This window comes from Hemitrygon akajei, chromosome 17 (assembly GCF_048418815.1).
Source record: "Hemitrygon akajei chromosome 17, sHemAka1.3, whole genome shotgun sequence".
Lineage (NCBI taxonomy): Eukaryota > Metazoa > Chordata > Chondrichthyes > Myliobatiformes > Dasyatidae > Hemitrygon > Hemitrygon akajei.
The window spans coordinates 7,556,976-7,576,104 of NC_133140.1; the positions used below are offsets into that span (position 1 = coordinate 7,556,976).

Below are 19,129 nucleotides of genomic sequence, written 5' to 3' on the forward strand. Positions count from 1 at the left end.
GCACCACTCAGCAAAATTTTTAATCTCCCTCTTTTGTGCTGATTCGTCATAACCTTTGATTCAGCCAACAACAGTGGTGTTGTCTCAGCAAACTTAAGTATGGCATTGGAGCTGTACTCAGCTTAAATGTAGAGCAGAGGGCTAAGCACACAGCTTTGTGATGTACCTGTGCTGATAGAAATTGTGGAGGAGATGTTGCCAATCTGAATTGATTGGGCTCTGCAAGTGAGGAAATCAATGATCCAACTGCACAAGAGGTATTAAGGCTAGGGTCTTGGAGCTTATTGATTAGTTTTGAGAGGATAATGGTATTGAATGCTGAGTTGTAGTCGATAAAGAGCATTCTGATGTTTGCATCCAGGATTGAATGAAATGTCATTTGCTGTGAACCTATTGTGACGGTAGGTAAATTGGAGTGGATCCAATTCACTTCTTGGACAGGAGTTGATGTGTTTCATCACCAACCTCTCAAAACACTTCATCATAGTGGATGTAAGTGCTACTGGATGATAGCTGTTAAGACAGATTAGCATGTTCTTCTTAGACATAGGTCCAATTGAAGCCGACTTGAAGCAGGTGTGTACCTCAGATTGCTGAAGCAGGAGATATGGTGAAAGTGGATAAAATCCTTTAAGACACATACAATCAGACACTTAACTAGACAAGGTATAGCAGGATATGGACCTAATGCAGGTGAGGAAGGATTATTGTCGGATTAGGGCAACATGGTAGTTTAGTGGTTAACGTAGCACTTTACAGTACTAACAACCCGGGTTTAATATCTGCTGTTGCCTGTAAGGCGTTTGTGTGTTCTATCTGTGACCGCAGGAGTGGTGAGTGCTGCCGTTTCCTCCCACAGTCCAGTTGGTAGGTTAATTGGCTGTCCTGTGGGATTAAATCGGGTGATAGCTGGACAGCGCAGCTCGAAGGGCTGAGAGAGCCTATTCCGTCCTGTAACTCATAAAAATGCCAGCATGGATATGGACAGCCAAAGGGCCCATTTTCGTGATGTGTGCCGCTATGGCACTTGTTGTGAAAGCTGTAAGAATTGAATTAGTATACAGAGGGATGATTAAGTGTCATAAAATTTGTGGGTCTTGATAAATAGCCAGGCAGATAAAAATTGTTCACCAACTTATCAATCAGAAATAGAATATTAGACCATAAGACATTGTTCACTGACTTCTTGCCACTATTTTCCCAGCGTCTTGACATTGAAATATAAACTGCATGATAGGTTCATGTATTCAAAAGACTTTAACTCTTTGTGTTTTTACTGTTTTTTCAGTGAGGTGGGGCTTGCTTGCCGTTTTTCTCCAAGTTTTTGTTATTTGAGCAAAGATTTGTGCGTAGCCATTAAAGGTTGTGCACTCTGGGATAAACTTTGAGTTTGACATTTCCACTGAGAAGTGTTTTATTTCCCTATTCAAACAAATGCATTGAGTCACTACTGAATCAAGAGATACAGAATATCACTGATATTTTGCATTGGTATATATTGTTGATCTTCAACTTCTTGACTTAACTGTTAGACTTAAGGATTGATGTGATGATGGTGTAATTGGGGATGGATGTGTTGGAAAGGGAAAAAATTCAAATAGAAATACCTTTAAAGATGGTGTGATTTGTTCAGCTTTAAAGGAGGTGTTCCTTAGTGTGTTGAACCTGATCTGGTTTGTTTATGCACAGAATACCATGAGAGAGGTTAAGCTGCTCAGTTAGTCATTGCACCTTACTGATTACATTTTTTGCAAAGCAGAACCGTAATAATACTGGTCTCGAAGTCCAAAATGCTTTTTCCTGAACATTTACCTAAATAAGCAATGAAAGAACCTCTGGAGTAACTGGTGAGTGAGAGATCACTGTGGAGAACAACATAGTTCACTCATTCTCTAGCTGTACTGCAGCTAGTGTCCTGAAACTAGTCACTGGGAGATGAGAGAGAGCTCTCCAGTGACACCCTTCTCTTTGACTTGAAACAAGTGGCTTAATTTTTGTGGTGCCTTCTGTTGGCTCCTGTCAGATCTCCCGTTTCTAAGCTTCGTACTTGCAATGTGTGGCTGTACGTTACTCCAACTGATATCTACCCCTCTTGTTGATATTGCATAATCCCCTGGGTGGATTGTCATGTCTGGAATGGTTATACCAACATCTAGCCTCTTGCAGTGGAAATTCTAAAGTGTTTACCTGGGTTGCTCCGGGGTTTGGATCTGAGCAATCAGTTTTGCTTTGGAATGTAGTTGCTGTTGTTCACATCAAATGTTCGCATGATTTTGAATTTTTTTCTCTTTCTCTTGCACATCACGTGTTGGTCTTTTATTTTTAGCCTTTTTTTCCTTTAATTGTGTTTTTCCGGGTTTCTTGCCTTGTGGCTACCTGTGAGCAAGCAAATCTCAAGGTTGTATAATTCATACATTCTTTGATCATAACTGAATCTTGAGTCAAGTAAGTATGTCAGGCATGTAGCTAGGGTTAAATCTTGACTTTTTTTTTCAACCCTCCAAACTGAGGAAGCAAATTGACGAGAGCTCTTAAGAGGAGCATTCACAAAATGAATGGGGAGAAAAACACAAACTCAATTTACAAGACCACTTTCAGGCCAGTGAAAGTTAGCTGTTGCTATGGTGATGGTTCACACATCATTCAGTTCGTCAGCAGCACATTGATGCATTTGCTAAGGTGTAGAAATGCTCTTTAATTTGTTCCCATATAATTTTGGTGACACATAAAACTCCTCCACTGCTTTGCCACTTTGATGTGAATTACTTGTACACTTTCTATCCCATACTCACTAAATCTTCCAAGTCACTGGAAGTAAAACATTCTACTAATGGTGGATTTCATTGTACTTCAGGTATGATTAATTCCACAATGCACCAGTGTGTTAAACTGAAAATAGAACAGCTTGGTATTTGTTTACATCAAATTCATTTTCTGACAGTATTACTTCCTCCATATGAACTGTAAGATAAAAGTTCCTCCTTCAACTGTGTGTATAAAATTGATTTTACACTAATTTTCCATAACTTTTGCTATCTCCAATGGGATTCCATCACCAAGCGCATCTTACCCGCCCCCACTTCCCACTTTCCACCGGGATCACCCCACATGTGACTCTGATGAACATTCATCCTGCCCCACTGATCTCCTTCCTGGTACTTACCCTTGCAAGCAGAACAAATACCATACCCACCCCTACACCTCCTCCTTTGCGACCATTCAGGGCCCCAAGCTGTCCTTCCAGGTGAGGCAGCATTTCACCTGTGAGTCTGCTGGGGTCATCTATTGTATCCGTATATTGGTGAGACCCGCCGTGATTGGGAGATCGTTTTGCTGAGCGCCAGAAAATATTGGATCTCCCACCCACTTCAACTCTACTTCCCATTCCCTTTCCAACACATCAGTCCAAGGCCTCCTCTACTGGGTTGGTTACTCACATTCAGGTTGGTGGAGCAACACCTTGTATTCCATCTGGGTAGCCTCCAACCTATTGGCATGAACATTGATTTCTAAAACTTTTGGTAATTGCCCCTCAGCCCCTTCACCATTCCTATTCCCATTTCTCTCCTTCACCTTACCTGTCCATCACCTCCCTCTGGTGCTCCTCCTCCTTCCCTTTCTTCCATGGTCATCTTCCCGCTCCTGTCAGATTCTGCCTCCAACCTCTCATTTCTTTCAACTATCAGTTTCTTTACTTCATACCTCTTCCCTTCTCCCAGTTTTACCAATCACCTACAAGAGAAAATCTGCAGATGCTGGAAAACTCAGCAATACGCACAAAATGCTGGAGGAACTCAGGCCAGGCAGCATCTATGGAAACAAAAGTACAGTTGACGTTTTGGGCTGAAACCCTTCAGCAGGACTGAGTCTTGGCCCAAAATGTTGACTGTGCTTTCTCTATAGGTGCTGCCAAGCCTGCTGAGTTCCTCCAGCATTTTGTGTGTGTGTTGCTTGGATTTCCAGCATCTGCATGCTTTCTTGTCCTTTTATACTAAAGTCTTGTTTTCACTACCAGAAGGATGTAAATGCTTGTAAGTGTGGATGCTCTCTTAGTTGACTTGAAAACTCTAAAGATGGTGTCTATAGGCCCACAAATAGTTCACGTTCAAATTAATTGTTACTCAATGGTATACATGTATTCTGCCAAATGAAACAACGTTCTTCCCAGACCACATATAACTCTCACAACAGCATATAAGCTAATATTACCACAAATGCTTTAAAAGATAATAAACACATATTCCAGATGATCGACCATTAACATAAAGTGCATTTACTTCACAAATTTAAAAAGTAAGTGGTGCTTCATACGTGATGAGAACTGGGTCACGGCAGGGGGTTCAGTAGTCTTGTGACTTGGGGGAAGAAGCTGTTTCCCATTCTAACAGACCTTGTTCTAATGCTTGCTCACTCTCAGAATGCAGTTTTGGAATTGAGTTTTCTTTTGCAATAGTAGAATGGTGTATCATATTTTTTCCTTAAAATCAAATGGGCAGTATGAATTAACTTGCCACGTAAATCATTCTGACATGAAGAGTTGACCTCCCCTTTAAATGTTATTTGCCTTAATCTTGGGATGATTTTCCCCTTTAAGGCATGGACAGTGTATCAGTCTAGCTGTCCTGTCACTGTAACACACTGCAGGTTCCACCTATTGGTTAACTGGGCAGGCACTCCAGAGTTGGAGTCGTGGAGAAACTGTTCCCTAGCTTCCTCTTTCTCCTTAAGAATTCTGCAATTCATTCACAAGTGAGAAGTATGGGAAAGCACCACATTTTAAAGGGTTAGTCTTGTAGGGATCCTGATTCTCTGTTGATTTTCAAAAAGGAAGGGGCCTTGCTAAATAATCAGCAAGTATCCTAGTTTGTGTCTGGTAATGTTGCTCTGTTGTTGCAGGATTTGACTGGCACCGATTGGAAATGGCTGGCCTGCAAGAGATCCGAATGACAGAGGAAAAGCCTCTGCTCCGGGAACAGATGTCAATGGTGAGTCATTGTAGGATATGATTTTAAAAACAAATATTTCAATAGCCGTAAGGTGGGCCGCTTTGCTGAGAGTCGTTGGTGCTTGCAAGTGTTGTCAATAACTGATTTATGATATTGAAATCCTTTCCCTAGAGCTTTTTAGAGCTTGTCTGTTCCTTAATTATAATCCTCATCCATCCTAATTAATGCAAGTCCACATCTGTCTGACCGATTGTTTTAAGAATGCTTGCTTTATTCTTGCCCTAGTTTCCATCAATGCAGCTCCAGACTGCTGTACTGGTGAACTTGAGAATTTAAATTCGGGTTGTTAAAGGAAAGGCAAGGCATTTTCATCTGTTGTCAGTTTTTAAAAATGATGTTGTGAAAATCCAGTTGGCTTACTTGAGTCTTTCTGACCCACCCTGTCTATTTTGGTACGCAGGTAACTTCATTTTTTTAATATTGTGCCTGAACCTTAATTGTTCTCTGGGGCAGCCTATCACTTTTGCTATTTTACAGGGCAATATTAGATTAATCCTGACCTTGCTCCTTCTGTGGTGGAAATGTTAGCTGCCACTCGTCAATACATCTGCGTGACCTTTAGATCATGTTCTGTGTTGACACTGCTTTATTGTCAGACCTAGTTTTGGGTGGTGCTGATTTCTTTGGAATCCCACTGAATAGCAGGAAAAGGCCATTTAGTAAAGCAGCTGAATAAGTCGCCGGGACCGGATGAGATGTACCTCAGGCTACTGTGGGAGGCGAGGGAGGAGATTTCTGAGCCTCTGGTGATGATCTTTATATCATCAATGGGGACGGGAGAGGTTCCGGAGGTTGGAGGGTTGCGAATGTTGTTCCTTTATTGAAGAAAGGGAGCAGAGATAGCCCAGGAAATTATAGACCAGTGAGCCTTACCTCAGTGGTTGGTAAGTTGATGGAGAAGATCCTGAGCAGCAGGATTTATGAACATTTGGAGAGGAATAATATGATTAGGAGTAGACAGCATGGCTTTGTCAAGGGCAGGTTGTGCCTTATGAGCCTGATTGAATTTTTTTATTTTTTTATTAGTTTTTCAAAACATTTTACAAAATTAAAAACCCCAAATCCCAATGAGGAGCATTAATACAGTGCAAAATTAAGCATACAATAACAATATGCTACAAAGGAAGAGAATTTAACAAAAAAGCACCTAAATTAAAGACAAGTGAGCTTAGTGTCCTCCCCAAGCCCCACAACACAAGAAAAAAACAACAACAACTCCAGACCAACCACCACACAATATAAAGAGTACAAGTCAGGACAGTCAAACTCCCAGACTGTGAATACACTTAGCAACAGAAGATAATAATGCCTACTACCAGAAAAAAAAGGGAGCTGAAAGCAAGGGACCGAAAAGAAGAGAAAAAAAAAGAAAAAAAAACCCTAGTCAAGAGGAAGGTTATGAAAGTACTCGATAAAAGGTCCCCAGACCTTATGGAACTTTAGATCCGAATTAAGAACTGAATAATGAATTTTTTCGAGGTCCAAGCAGGCCATAATGTCGTTAAGCCATTGCGCATGAGTGGGCGGGGCAACATCTCTCCATCTAAGGAGGATCAAGCGTCTCGCCAGGAGAGAGGCAAAGGATAGTATTCGGCATTTGGTCGGACCCAGACATAAATCTGTCTCGCCCCTAAAACCGAACAGAGCAATTAAGGGGTTAGGTTCCAGGTGCTGATTCAGAATACCCGATAATGTAGTGAAGACATCTTTCCAGAATTTCTCCAAGCTAGGACAGAACCAGTACATATGGATGAGAGAGGCCATGCCCCTCTTGCATTTATCACAGAGCGGACTAATGCTAGGGTAGAATCCAGATAGTTTAGATTTAGACATATGGGCTCTATGAACAATCTTAAACTGTAAAAGGCAATGGCGAGCACAAAGGGAGGTTGAGTTAACCGATTTGAGAACTGAGTCCCAGCTCTCCTCGGATAAGGAGATATTTAAATCCTGCTCCCAGGCCATTTTAATTTTATCCACAGGGGCCCGTCATAAGGCTGCTAGTTTATCTCGGATAATTGATATTAAATCTTTACCTAGTGGATTAATGGAAAGAAATAGGTCCATAGCATTTTTCGCAGGCATTTCAGGAAAGTTAGGAATTAAAGGAGCAGTAAAGTGTCGGATTTGGAGATATCTGAAAAAGTGAGCGTTAGGCAGGTTGAACTTAACAGAGAGCTGCTGAAAAGAAGCGAAGCGATTATCAGTGAAGAGATCTTCAAAATGTCTAATGCCCTTCCTGTACCAAACATGGAATGCTGAATCGTACGTAGTAGGTAAAAAAAGGTGATTATGTGCGACAGGGCTAGAAACGGAAAACCCCTGGAAACCATAGCATTTCCTGAACTGAGCCCATATACGCAAAGTGTGTCTAACAAGAGGATTAGCTATTGATCTGGGCAGACTGCTAGGGAGTGCAGAGCCAAGAAGTGCAGATATAGATAATTCTTTAGTGGAGCTCAACTCCATTGCCACCCAGTTAGGGCACTCGGGTTGACCGTGGAAGAAAGACCAGAAGGCAGCACAACGTATATTAGCTGCCCAGTAATATAAGCGAAAGTTAGGTAAAGCCATGCCACCCTCTTTTTTAGATTTTTGGAGGTGGATTTTATTAATTCTAGAGCACTTATTCTGCCACAGATATGACAAAATAATAGAGTCTAAGGAATCAAAAAAAGATTTAAGAATAAAAATTGGGATAGATTGAAATAAGTATAAAAATCTGGGGAGAACATACATTTTAACAACATTAATACGACCTACCAAAGACATAGATAGAGGTGACCATTGTACCAGACTCTGTTTTATAGCATAAGAAAGATTGACAAAGTTTTCACGAAAGAGATCTTTAAACTTCCTTGTGACTGTAATTCCAAGATAAGTAAATTGATTATGGACTACTTTAAAAGGGAGATCACGAAATATTAGTTTTTGTGCTTCTTTATTAATTGGGAAAAGTTCACTCTTATGTAAATTGAGTTTATAGCCAGAGATCTGGCTAAACTGGTCAAGAAGTGAAAACATTAGAGATAAGGATGTAGACGGATTTGAGAGAAAGAGTAATAAGTCATCAGCATAGAGAGAAACTTTATGCTCAATACCCCCTCTCCAAATCCCGGTCAATTCAGGACAATTTCGAAATGCTTTCGCCAGAGGTTCTATAGCCAAATCAAAGAGAAAGGGACTTAAGGGGCATCCCTGACAGGTGCCACATTTGAGATTAAATACTTGGGATTTCTGAAAATTAGTTAGAACAGAAGCAGTAGGACACAGGTACAGCAATTGGATCCAAGAGATGAAACTTTGGCCGAGGTCAAATTTTTCTAAGACTGCAAAAAGGTAGTTCCACTCTATACGATCAAATGCTTTCTCCGCATCAAGGGAGATAACACATTCAGGAGTCCCATTTGGAACTGAGTATAAAATATTAAATAGACGCCGAATGTTAAAAAAAGGGAGACGGTTTTTAATAAAGCCTGTTTGGTCATCAGAGATAATGGAGGAAATAACGGTTTCTAATCTATGAGCCAACACTTTAGCTAAGATCTTTACATCAACATTGAGCAGAGAGATTGGCCTGTGCGAGGAACACTCTGTTGGGTCTTTGCCCTTTTTTAAAAGAAGAATAATAGATACCTCATTGAAAGAGGGTGGCAATTTGCCGTAATTAAACGAGTCAGGTAATACTGAAAGTAACTGAGGAGAAAGAAGTGAAGAGAATGATTTATAAAATTCCACAGGGAACCCATCAGGTCCAGGAGATTTCCCTGAGGACAGTGCAGAAATTGCAAAAGATATTTCTTCTGGTGATATAGGCGCATTGAGTTTGGCTTTGAAATCAGATGAAAGTGAGGGGATATTCAGATTCTGTAAAATTTGATCCACAGAGATATTGCCATTCAGAGATTCAGAGGAATAAAGCTGAGAATAAAAATTTTTAAATGCGTCATTAATTTCTAAATGATCCGATGTAAAGTCTCCGTTCTCCTTCCGGATCTTTGTAATATGTTGTTTGGCTTTGGAACGCCTCAGCTGATTGGCTAGGAATTTACCAGACTTATCCCCATGAATGTAAAAGCGACTCTTGCTTTTGAGAAGTTGGCGTTCGACAGGTTGAGTGGACAGAAGGTTAAATTTAGTTTGGAGTTCAACGCGCTTCTTGTATAATTCAGGGTTCTTAGTTTGGGCATATATTTGATCCAAATCTTTAATCTGGTTAATGAGGTCTGCTCGATCTGCACGGGATCTTCTATTGAGATTTGCTGTGTAAGAGATTATTTGACCCCTCAGATATGCTTTCATGGCATCCCAGACAATCTGGGATGGCACTTCAGGTGATGTATTAGTGTTAAAATAAAAGGTTATCTGATCCTTAATAAATTTTACGAAATCGTCATCCGATAATAAAGTTGAATCGAACCGCCAGTGTTTATTTCTCTGAGGGAGACCAGGAAAGTTCAGAGAGAGGGTAATTGGGGCATGGTCAGAAATCAGTATACTCTGATAGTCACAAGAGTGGGCAAATGGGATAAGTTGGTTATCGAGTAAGAAATAGTCAATTCTAGTGAAGGTATGGTGAACATGTGAGAAAAAAGAATAATCTCTCTCCGTAGGATGGAGGAAATGCCATATATCAGAGATACCAAAATTAGAGAGAAACGATTGAATAGCTAAGGCAGATTTAGTAGGTGATCTGGTAACAGAGGATGATCGGTTCAGTTTAGGATCCAACCAACAGTTGAAGTCACCACCCAGTATAAGAGAGTATGAGCTTAAGTCTGGTACTGAGGAAAAAAACCATTCAAAAAAGTTAACATCATCAAAGTTGGGGGCATACAGGTTTGCTAGTGCAACTTTGGTGTTATATAGTTTACCAGAAACAATAATAAAACGGCCATTTGTATCAGATATTTTATTATGGAGTTCAAAAGGAATAGTTGAGTTAATAAGAATGGAAACTCCCCTAGCTTTAGCAGCAAAGGATGAATGAAAATGCTGACCCGCCCACTTTGACAGAAGCCGGGAGTTATCAAAACAACGAATATGAGTTTCTTGGAGGAAAGCAATGTCAGCTTTGAGTTGTTTGATATGTGAGAATACCTTCCTCCTTTTAACAGGGTGGTTCAATCCCTTTACATTCCAGCTCATGAATTTAAGTGCACTAGCCATTATCAATTACTAATGCATAAAAGGCAGCAGGCATATAAAAAGTCAAGCAGTACAATAGCAGTCTGGGAGCAGAGATGTAAACATAGATTCGTAAGGTCAAAATATAAACATGTCCTGAGCAATAAAGAGGAACAATAAATACAGTGAGTGATGTTGGAACTGGAAAACCCACCCCACCCGCACAACCCAAAACTAGACGGCTACCAAAACAAGTAGCTAGCCTGATTGAATTTTTTGAGGATGTGACTAAACACATTGATGAAGGAAGAGCAGTAGATGTAGTGTATATGGATTTCAGCAAGGCATTTGCTAAGGTACCCCATGCAAGGCTTATTGAGAAAATAAAGAGGCATAGGATCCAAGGGGACATTGCTTTGTGGATCCAGGACTGGCTTGCCCACAGAAGGCAAAGAGTGGTTGTGGACGGGTCATATTCTGTATGGAGGTCAGTCATCAGTGGTGAGCCTCAGGGATCTGTTCTGGGACGCTTACTCTTCGTGATTTTTATAAATGTCCTGGTTGAGGAAGTGGAGGGATGGGTTAGTAAGTTTGCTGTTGACACAAAGGTTGGAAGTGTTGTGGTTAGTGTGGAAGGTTGACAGAAGTTACAGTGGGACATAGATAGGATGCAAAACTGGGCTGAGAAGTGGCAGATGGAGTTCAACCCAGGTAAATGTGAAGTAGTTCATTTTGGTAGGTCAAATATGATGGCAGAATATAGTATTAATAGTAAGACTCTTGGCAGCGTGGAGGATCAGAGGGATCTTGGGGTCCGAGTCCATAGGACGCTCAAAGCAGCTGCGCAGGCTGACTCTGTGGTTAAGAAGGCATACGGTGTATTGGCCTTCATCAATCGTGGAATTGAATTTAGGAGCTGAGAGGTAATGCTGCAGCTATATAGGACCCTGGTCAGACCCCACTTAGAGTATTGTGCTCAGTTCTGGTCGCCTCACTACAGGAAGGATGTGGAAGCCATGGAAAGGGTGCAGAGGAGATTTACAAGGATGTTGCCTGGATTGGGGAGCATATCTTATGAGAATAGGTTGAGTGAACACGGACTTTTCTCCTTGGAGCGACGGAAGATGAGAGGTGACCTGATAGAGGTTTATGAGATGATGAGAGGCATTGATTGTGTGGATAGTCAGAGGCTTTTTCCCAGGGCTGAAATGGTTGCCACAAGAGGACACAGGTTTAAGGTGCTGGGGAGTAGGTACAGAGGAGATGTTAAGGGTAAGTTTTTTTACTCAGAGGGTGGTGAATGTGTGGAATGGGCTTCCGGCAATGGTGGTAGAGGTGGATATGATAGGGTCTTTTAAGAGGCTTTTAGATAGGTACATGGAGCTTAGTAAAATAGAGGGCTATAGGTTTGGCGAGTAATTTCTAAAGTAGGGACATGTTTGGCACAACTTTGTGGGCTGAAGGGCCTTTATTGTGCTGTAGATTTTCTATGTTTCTATGAATATTGTTGGATTGAAGACCCATAGAGAATTACTGTCATAATGCTTAGAACTTTTACTTCTTTCCCACACTTTTCCTGCATCTTACCTGACTTCAGTTAGTGCATTGGTTTCCCAGTTCAACTTTTGTTTTCTGTTTTTGTCTCCATTCATTGTAATGCTGCCTTTGTGTCAAGGGCAACAATTCCTCCCTATATATATGTGATGGCTGAATCAAGGCCCTGAGAAGAGAAGTTAGTATGAATGTTTGCAATTGAGGAGAAGAGTTAGTGCCCCTACATAGGCACAATGGACCAAGTAGGCTCTTTATGATTGCTGTAATTAGTTTTGGGTTAGAGCTTCTTCAGACCAGCTGTGGTGTAGTGAGGGATTTCTTGGAGCCAGTGGCCTCACTGGTGGAGAAAAGTAGGTGATGGAACATGTGTCGGTGAGATGTGATGGAAATAGAAAATTTCAGGAAGCAGTGAATCATTTTAATGAGATTTTCCATGTATTTAATTTTAGTTGTATTTGTTTTATCAGTAGAGTACATGAAATTACTCTTTAACTGCTATTAGTCTTTAACTGCAACATTAGTAATATTACTAAGGATATGTCATTGAATCCAAGAAAATAGAGGTGCAGATGATGCAGTGAGTATTTAACAGCCAGGCTCGTGCTGTTCTTTGTCCTTTGGTCCTGAGATCTTCATTATCCTCTCCCACACATTCCTTTCTAAAATATAAATGCCATGTTCTTTTTAATCACAAAGATTTAAGCAATTCCTTTTCAGTTGTAAATATTTTCTTAAGCAGGTGTAAATGCTGAAGTCAAATCCCAGGATGTTGCGTTTGGTCAGTATGTGTTGACCCTCACCAAGAGATAAAATTTGCAATATAATAATTGTAAAAATATTGGATCAGAGTTTCTTGTCTTCCTGTGCCAAAAATGCAGTACGAACTGATGTATTGGGTGCACAAATGGGTGAGAAAGCTGTTGTGCTTGCTTCTGGTTTCTTTCAGGATTGCTGTTTCTGAAGGGTGGGGGTGGTTGCAGGAAATGTCTGTATTTTCAACTCTTACTTCCCCTTCCCTCCCTGCACCATTATTTTATACGTATCTCTGTATGGATCCTAACTGTTCAACAGTTGCAAGTTAATGCAAGATAATGCTGCTATTTGCAATTAACAAATGGATTATTTTCTAACAGTGTCAGTTCATAAATTTGAAGGTCGAATCTGAAGTATTTGTTTTGAATTTGATTTTCTTCCTGTTCAAGAGCAGATGATTCTTGCAAAAGCAAATTGTTCTTGCACCTCTCATATCTGAAGGTTATTTTGGATGGATGGGGGAAGCAACAATTTGCAAATTTGCTTAAATCCATTGGAAAAAGCAAGAAGTTTGCCTTGTTGATCAAAATCCTCCAATTAATTGGATGATAAAATATGGGGGTGCTGAGTATGAGACATCCCTGTATTATTGAGGTAAGATGAGACTTTCTTGTAGTCCTCAACAAAAATGTGCAGACATTTTTGCCAATATCTACATCATGTCAAAACAATACTAACTTGCAAAATGCCAAAAGAACTTAGTAGGTCAGGCAGAATCAATGAAAAGGAATAAAGGGTTAGCGTTTCAGGCTTAGACACTTCATTAGGATGCAAAGGGAAGGGTAACAAAGCCAGAATAAGAAGGTTGGGGGAAAGGGAAAGAACTACAAGATAGAAGGTGATAGGTGAAGCTAGGTGAGGGGGAAGGTAGGTGAGCATGAGGCGAAGGGAATGAAGTGAGAAGCTACGAGGTAATAGGTGGAAAAGATGAAGGATTCTGAAAGGAGAGAAGAGTAGATCTTGGCAGAAGGGGAAGGAGGAGGGACACAGGGAGGTGACATGAGGATGAGGCAAGTGAGAAAAAGAGAAGAGCCGGAATGGGAAGTAAAGAGAGGAGGGGAGAGGGAAGAAATTATTTGAAGTTAGAGAAAATGTTTTGTGTGTTACTTTGGAGTTCAAACATCTGCAAAACCTCCTGTGTTAATAGTCACTTCCTTTTGAATTTAACATGCACTGCAATGGTGCAATGTAATGACTGCAGTCCACTGACGATAAAGGAACCCTGGAGATACCAATACCTAGTAATTCATTCTTGGATTTTGTTTTATTAGACAAAGGAGAAATGAAGCATAAAATTATATCTGAAGCAACCTTATAAAACAAAGTAATCAGTTAAAGCCAAGGACTTTTGAAAGTACAGTGAAGATATATCGTACAAGATGAAACATGCCAGATCCACTATCTTCCATCAAAACTTTGGCCCCAAAAATCACTTCAGTTCTGAATCTTGACCATAAGACAAAGGAACAGAATTGGGGCATTCTGTCAATTTGCTCTGCCATTCCATCACGACTGATTTATATTTCCATTGATGTCCTGACTGATCAAAAACTCATCAACAACTTTCAGTGGCAATGAATTCCAGCAAATTTGTCCTCATCTCTGTTCTAAAGGGACATGCTTCTATTTTTAGGCTGTGCCCTCTGGTCCTAGACTTTGAAACATTCTCTTCACCTGCACTCTATTTAGGACCTACAATATTAAATAGGTTTCAATGAAATCCCCCCCCCCCCCCATTCTTCAAAACTCCAGTGAGAAGAGACCCAGAGCTATAAAACTACTCGTATATAAACTCTTTCATTCCCAGGATGATTCTCCTAAGCCTCCTCTTGACCCTCTCCAATGCCAGCACATCCTTTCTTGGATATGGGTACTAATCTGCTCATGTACTCCAAATGTGGTCTGACCAATGCTTTATAAAGTCTCAGCATCACATCCTTGCTCTTATATTCTTGTTCTCTTGAAATCAATGCTAAATGAATTTGCCTTCCTTACTGCTGTCTCAACCTGCAAATTAATATTTATGGAATCCTGCACTAGGACTCCCAGGTCACTTTGCATGACTGATTTTTTGATTTCTCTTCCTGTTTAGAAAATAGTCTGTGACTTCTATTCATTCTACCAAATTACATGATGATACACTTCCATACACTGTATGTCATCAGCCAGTTCTTGTCCCATTTTCCCAATCTGTACATGTCCTTCTTCAGGTTACAGACATCCTCAAAACTACCTGCCCCTCCACCTAACTTTACCATCAGCCAACTTACCTTAATGCCATTAATTCTGTCACCCAGATCTTTAACGTTCAGTATGAAAAGTAGCAGACCGAACACCAATCCACTCGGAACATGACTGGTCACCAGCAGCCAACCAAAAACACCCCCTTTTTTCCTTCTGTTTCCTTTCTGCCAGTCTGTCAATCTTCCGTCCGTTCTAGCATTTTCCTGTAATACATGGGCTCCTCTTCAGCATCTTCATGTGTGACACCTTGTCAAGGGCTTTCTGAAAATCCAAGAAATCAACATCCACTGACTCTCTTGTGCCTATCCTACCTGTTATTTCTTTAAAGAATTCCAACAGATTTGTCAGGCAAGAGCTCTCCTTAAGGAAACTATGCTGACTTCCACCTGCTTTTTCTTGTGCCTCCAAATATCCTGAAACCTCATTCTTAATAATGAATTAAAATCTTGCTAATGACTGATGTCAGGCTAACTGGCCTATAATTTCCCTTCTTTTGAGAGTGGAATGACATTTGCAATTTTTACAGTCCTCTAGAACCATCCAGAAGCTCATGAGTATTGAAAGATCACTACTAATGCCTCCACAATCTCTTCAACTGCCACTTTCAGACCCCTGAGTTGTAGTCAATCTGGTTCAGGTGACTTAACTGCCTTCAGACCTTTCAGCTTCCCAAGCACTTCTCCTTAGTAATAGCAACTACACTGGCTTCTGCCCCTTGACATTCTCAAATTTCTGGCATGCTGCTGGTGACTTCCACAGCGAAGGCTGACACAAAATACTTAGTTCGCCCACCATTTCTTTGTTCCCCATTTTTACCTGTTCAGTGTCATTTTCCAGTGGTCTGCTGCCCACTCTTGCCTCTCTCTTACTCTATATATTTAAAAACCATCAATCCAGAGTTGCTTTTCCCCACTGGGCACAAGCTGCTCTAAAAAGTCATCAATATTCTACAATTGAATTCAAAGGCAATACGAGTTCTACAATTTCCTTCTCTTGGGATCCAGAACAGCCTGATTTCCCCCCCCCCCCCCCCCCAATCTACCTGCATATTGAAATCCCATGTGATCATCATAACATTGCCCATTTTGCATTGCTTTTTTATCTCCTGTTATAATTTGCACCCTGCATCCTGGTTGTCGTTCGGAGGCCTGTATATTACTTGCATTGGCCCCGATCCCACTGCATCTTAAACTGGTCTAGTTCCCACCCAATCTCTGTAGTGCTCCCACTTTAGCACTCAGTTCTCAGTTCAAACAAGAGGACATCAGTTGAGAGTTGGGGGCAAAAGTTTAAGGGTAACATGAGGGGGAATTTCTTTACTCAGAGAGTGGTAGCAGTGTGGAATGAGCTTCCAGTAGAAGTGGTAGAGGCAGGTTCGGTATTGTCATTTAAAGTAAAATTGGATAGGTATATGGATAAGAAAGGAATGGAGGGTTATGGGCTGAGTGTGGGTCAGTGGGACTAGGTGAGTGTAAGTGTCGGCACGGACTAGAAGGGCCGAAATGGCCTGTTTCCGTGCTGTAATTGTTATATGATTATATGGTTCTAGAAATGCCTCCGGGTGAGGCTTTCCTGATTTGCCCTTACTAATTCCTTCACAGTCCAAACACAACAGTCCTTTTCCTCTTGCTTATTTCCCACAAAACTATTACTGCTCTGTTTCATTCCTGGTCCATACATTGGATTACTGTATCTTCACAGCATCATGAAAATCCCCAAATACTTTTACAGTTAAATATGTTGTCAGCAAAATTCAGTCTGTACTTCTGTAGTTTGAGTGCTAAGGTTATTGATTTTGTTCTTAATTGTCTGTCTGAGATGTACACGTACATTGGATTGTTTCTTTCAAAAATCATTGGACTCCGACGTGGTGCCAGAGGACTGGAAAATTACAAGTGTCACGCCGCTCTTTAAGAAAGGAGGAAGGCAGCAGAAAGGAAATTGTAGACCAGTTAGCCTGACCTCAGTGGTTGGGAAGACGTTGGAGTCAATTGTTAAAGATGAAGTTATGGAGTACTTGGTGACACAGGACAAGACAGGACAAAGTTAGCATGGTTTCCTTCAAGGAAAATCTTGCTTAATGAACCTGTTGGAATTCTTTGAGGAGACTACAAGTTGACTAGATAAAGGGAATGCAATGGATGTTATACATTTGGACTTTCAGAAGACCTTTGACAAGATGCCACACATGAGGCTGCTGACCAAGTTAAGAGCCCATGGTATTACAGGAAAGTTACTAACATGGTTAGAGTATTGGCTGATTGGTAGGAGGCAGTGAGTGGGAATAAAAGGATCTTTTTTCTGGTTGGCTGCCAGTGACTAGTGATGTTCCGCAGGGGTCGGTTTGGGACCAATTCTTTTTATGCTGTATATCAGTGATTTAGATGATGGAATAGATGGCTTGTTGCCAAGTTTGTAGATGATACGATGATTGGCGGAGGGGCAAGTAGTGTTGAGGAAACGGGAAGGCTGCTGAAGAACTTAGACAGGTTTGGAGAATGGGCAAGAAAATGGCAAATTAAATACAATGTTGGAAATTGCACGGTCATGTACTTTGTTGGTAGAAATTAAAGTGCAGACTATTTTCTAAATGGGAAGAAAATCCAAAAATCTGAGATATAAAGGGACTTGGGAGTCCTTGTGCAGAACACCCTGAAGGTTAACTTGCAGGTAGAGTCAGTGGCGAGGAAGGCAAATGCAGTGTCAACATTCATTTCACGAGGTCTAGAATACAAGAGCAGGGATGCGATTCTGAGGTTTTATAAGGCACTGGTGAGGCCTCACCTTGAGTATTGTGAACAGTTCTGGGCACTTCATCTAAGGAAAGATGAGCTGGCATTGGAGAGGGTTCAGAGGAGGTTGACAAGGATAATTTCAGGAATGAAAGGGTTATCATACGAGGAATGTTTAATAGCTCTGGGTCTGTATTCGCTGGAATTTAGAAAGATGGGGGAGGGATCCCTAGACAGAATAGATGTGGAAAAGATGTTTCCCATGGTGGGGGAGTCTAGGACACGAGGATACAACCTCAGGATAGAGGGGTGTCCATTTAAAGAACAAGAACAATACAGCACAGTACAGGCCATTTGGCCCACAGTGTTGTGCCAACCCTTAAACCCTGCCTCCTATATATCCCCCCACCTTAAATTCCTCCATATACTTGTCAAGTAGTCTCTTAAATTTCACTAAGTGTATCTGCCTCCACCACTGACTCAGGCAGTGCGTTCCATGTACCAACCACTCTCTGAGTAAAAAATCTTCCTCTAATATGCCCTTTGAACTTTCCTCCCCTTACCTTAAATCCATGTCCTCTTGTATTGAGCAGTGGTGCCCTGGGGAAGAGGTGCTGACTATCCACTCTATCTATTCCTCTTAATATCTTGTACACCTCTATCATGTCTCCTCTCATCATCCTCCTCTCCAGAGAGTAAAGCCCTAACTCCCTTAATCTCTGATCATAATGCACACTCTCTAAACCAGGCAGCATCCTGCTAAATCTCCTCTGTACCCTTTCCAATGCTTCCACATCCTTTCTATAGTGAGGCAACCAGAACTGGACACAGTACTCCAAGCGTGCCCTAACCAGAGTTTTATAGAGCTGCATCGTTACATCGCGTCTCTTAAACTCTATCCCTCGACTTATGAAAGCTAACACCCACCCCATAAGCTTTCTTAACTACCTTATCTACTGGTGAGGCAACTTTCAGGGATCAGTGGACATGTACCCCCAGATCCCTCTGCTCCTCCACACTCCCAAGTATCCTGCCATTTACTTTGTACTCTGCCTTGGAGTTTGTCCTTCCAAAGTGTACCACCTCACATTACCACCTCACACTTCTTTGGGTTGAACTCCATTTGTCACTTCTCAGCCCACTTCTGCATCCTATCAATGTCTCTCTGCAATCTTCAACAACCCTCTTCACTATCCACAACACCACCAACCTTTGTGTCATCTGCAAACTTGCTAACCCACCCTTCTAACCCCATATCCAGGTCGTTAATAAAAATCATGTAGAGGTCCGAGAACCGATCCTTGTGGGACACCACTAGTCACAACCCTCCAATCCAAATGTACTCCCTCCACTACGACCCTCTGCTTTCTGCAGGCAAGCCAATTCTGAATCCACCTTGCCGAACTTCCCTGGATCCCATGCCTTCTGACTTTCTGAATAAGCCTACTGTGTGGTACTTTGTCAAATCACATCCACTGCACTACCCTCATCTATATGCCTGGTCATCTCCTCAAAGAACTCTATCAGGCTTGTTAGACATGATCTGCCCTTCACAAAGCCATGCTGACTGTCCCTGATCAGACCATGATTCTCTAAATGCCCATAGATTCTATCTCTAAGAATCTTTTCCAACAGCTTTCCCACCACAGACGT

At 41.3% G+C, this 19,129-nt stretch overlaps 1 protein-coding gene across 5 annotated transcripts in view; it reads left to right on the top strand.

Moving 5' to 3' along the window:
- Positions 1-19,129, top strand: part of ndrg4 (NDRG family member 4) — a 214,831-nt gene that overhangs the window by 19,864 nt on the left and 175,838 nt on the right. For 2 of the 5 annotated variants that reach the window (XM_073069635.1, XM_073069633.1), the window contains exons 1-2: positions 4,639-4,783; positions 4,897-4,985. In XM_073069635.1, coding sequence (XP_072925736.1) covers positions 4,759-4,783; positions 4,897-4,985 — 114 coding nt within the window. In that variant the 5' untranslated portion in view covers positions 4,639-4,758. Of the gene's footprint in view, positions 1-4,637; positions 4,784-4,896; positions 4,986-19,129 lie in introns of those variants that run through there. The other 3 variants (XM_073069631.1, XM_073069632.1, XM_073069634.1) reach the window with 3 other exon arrangements.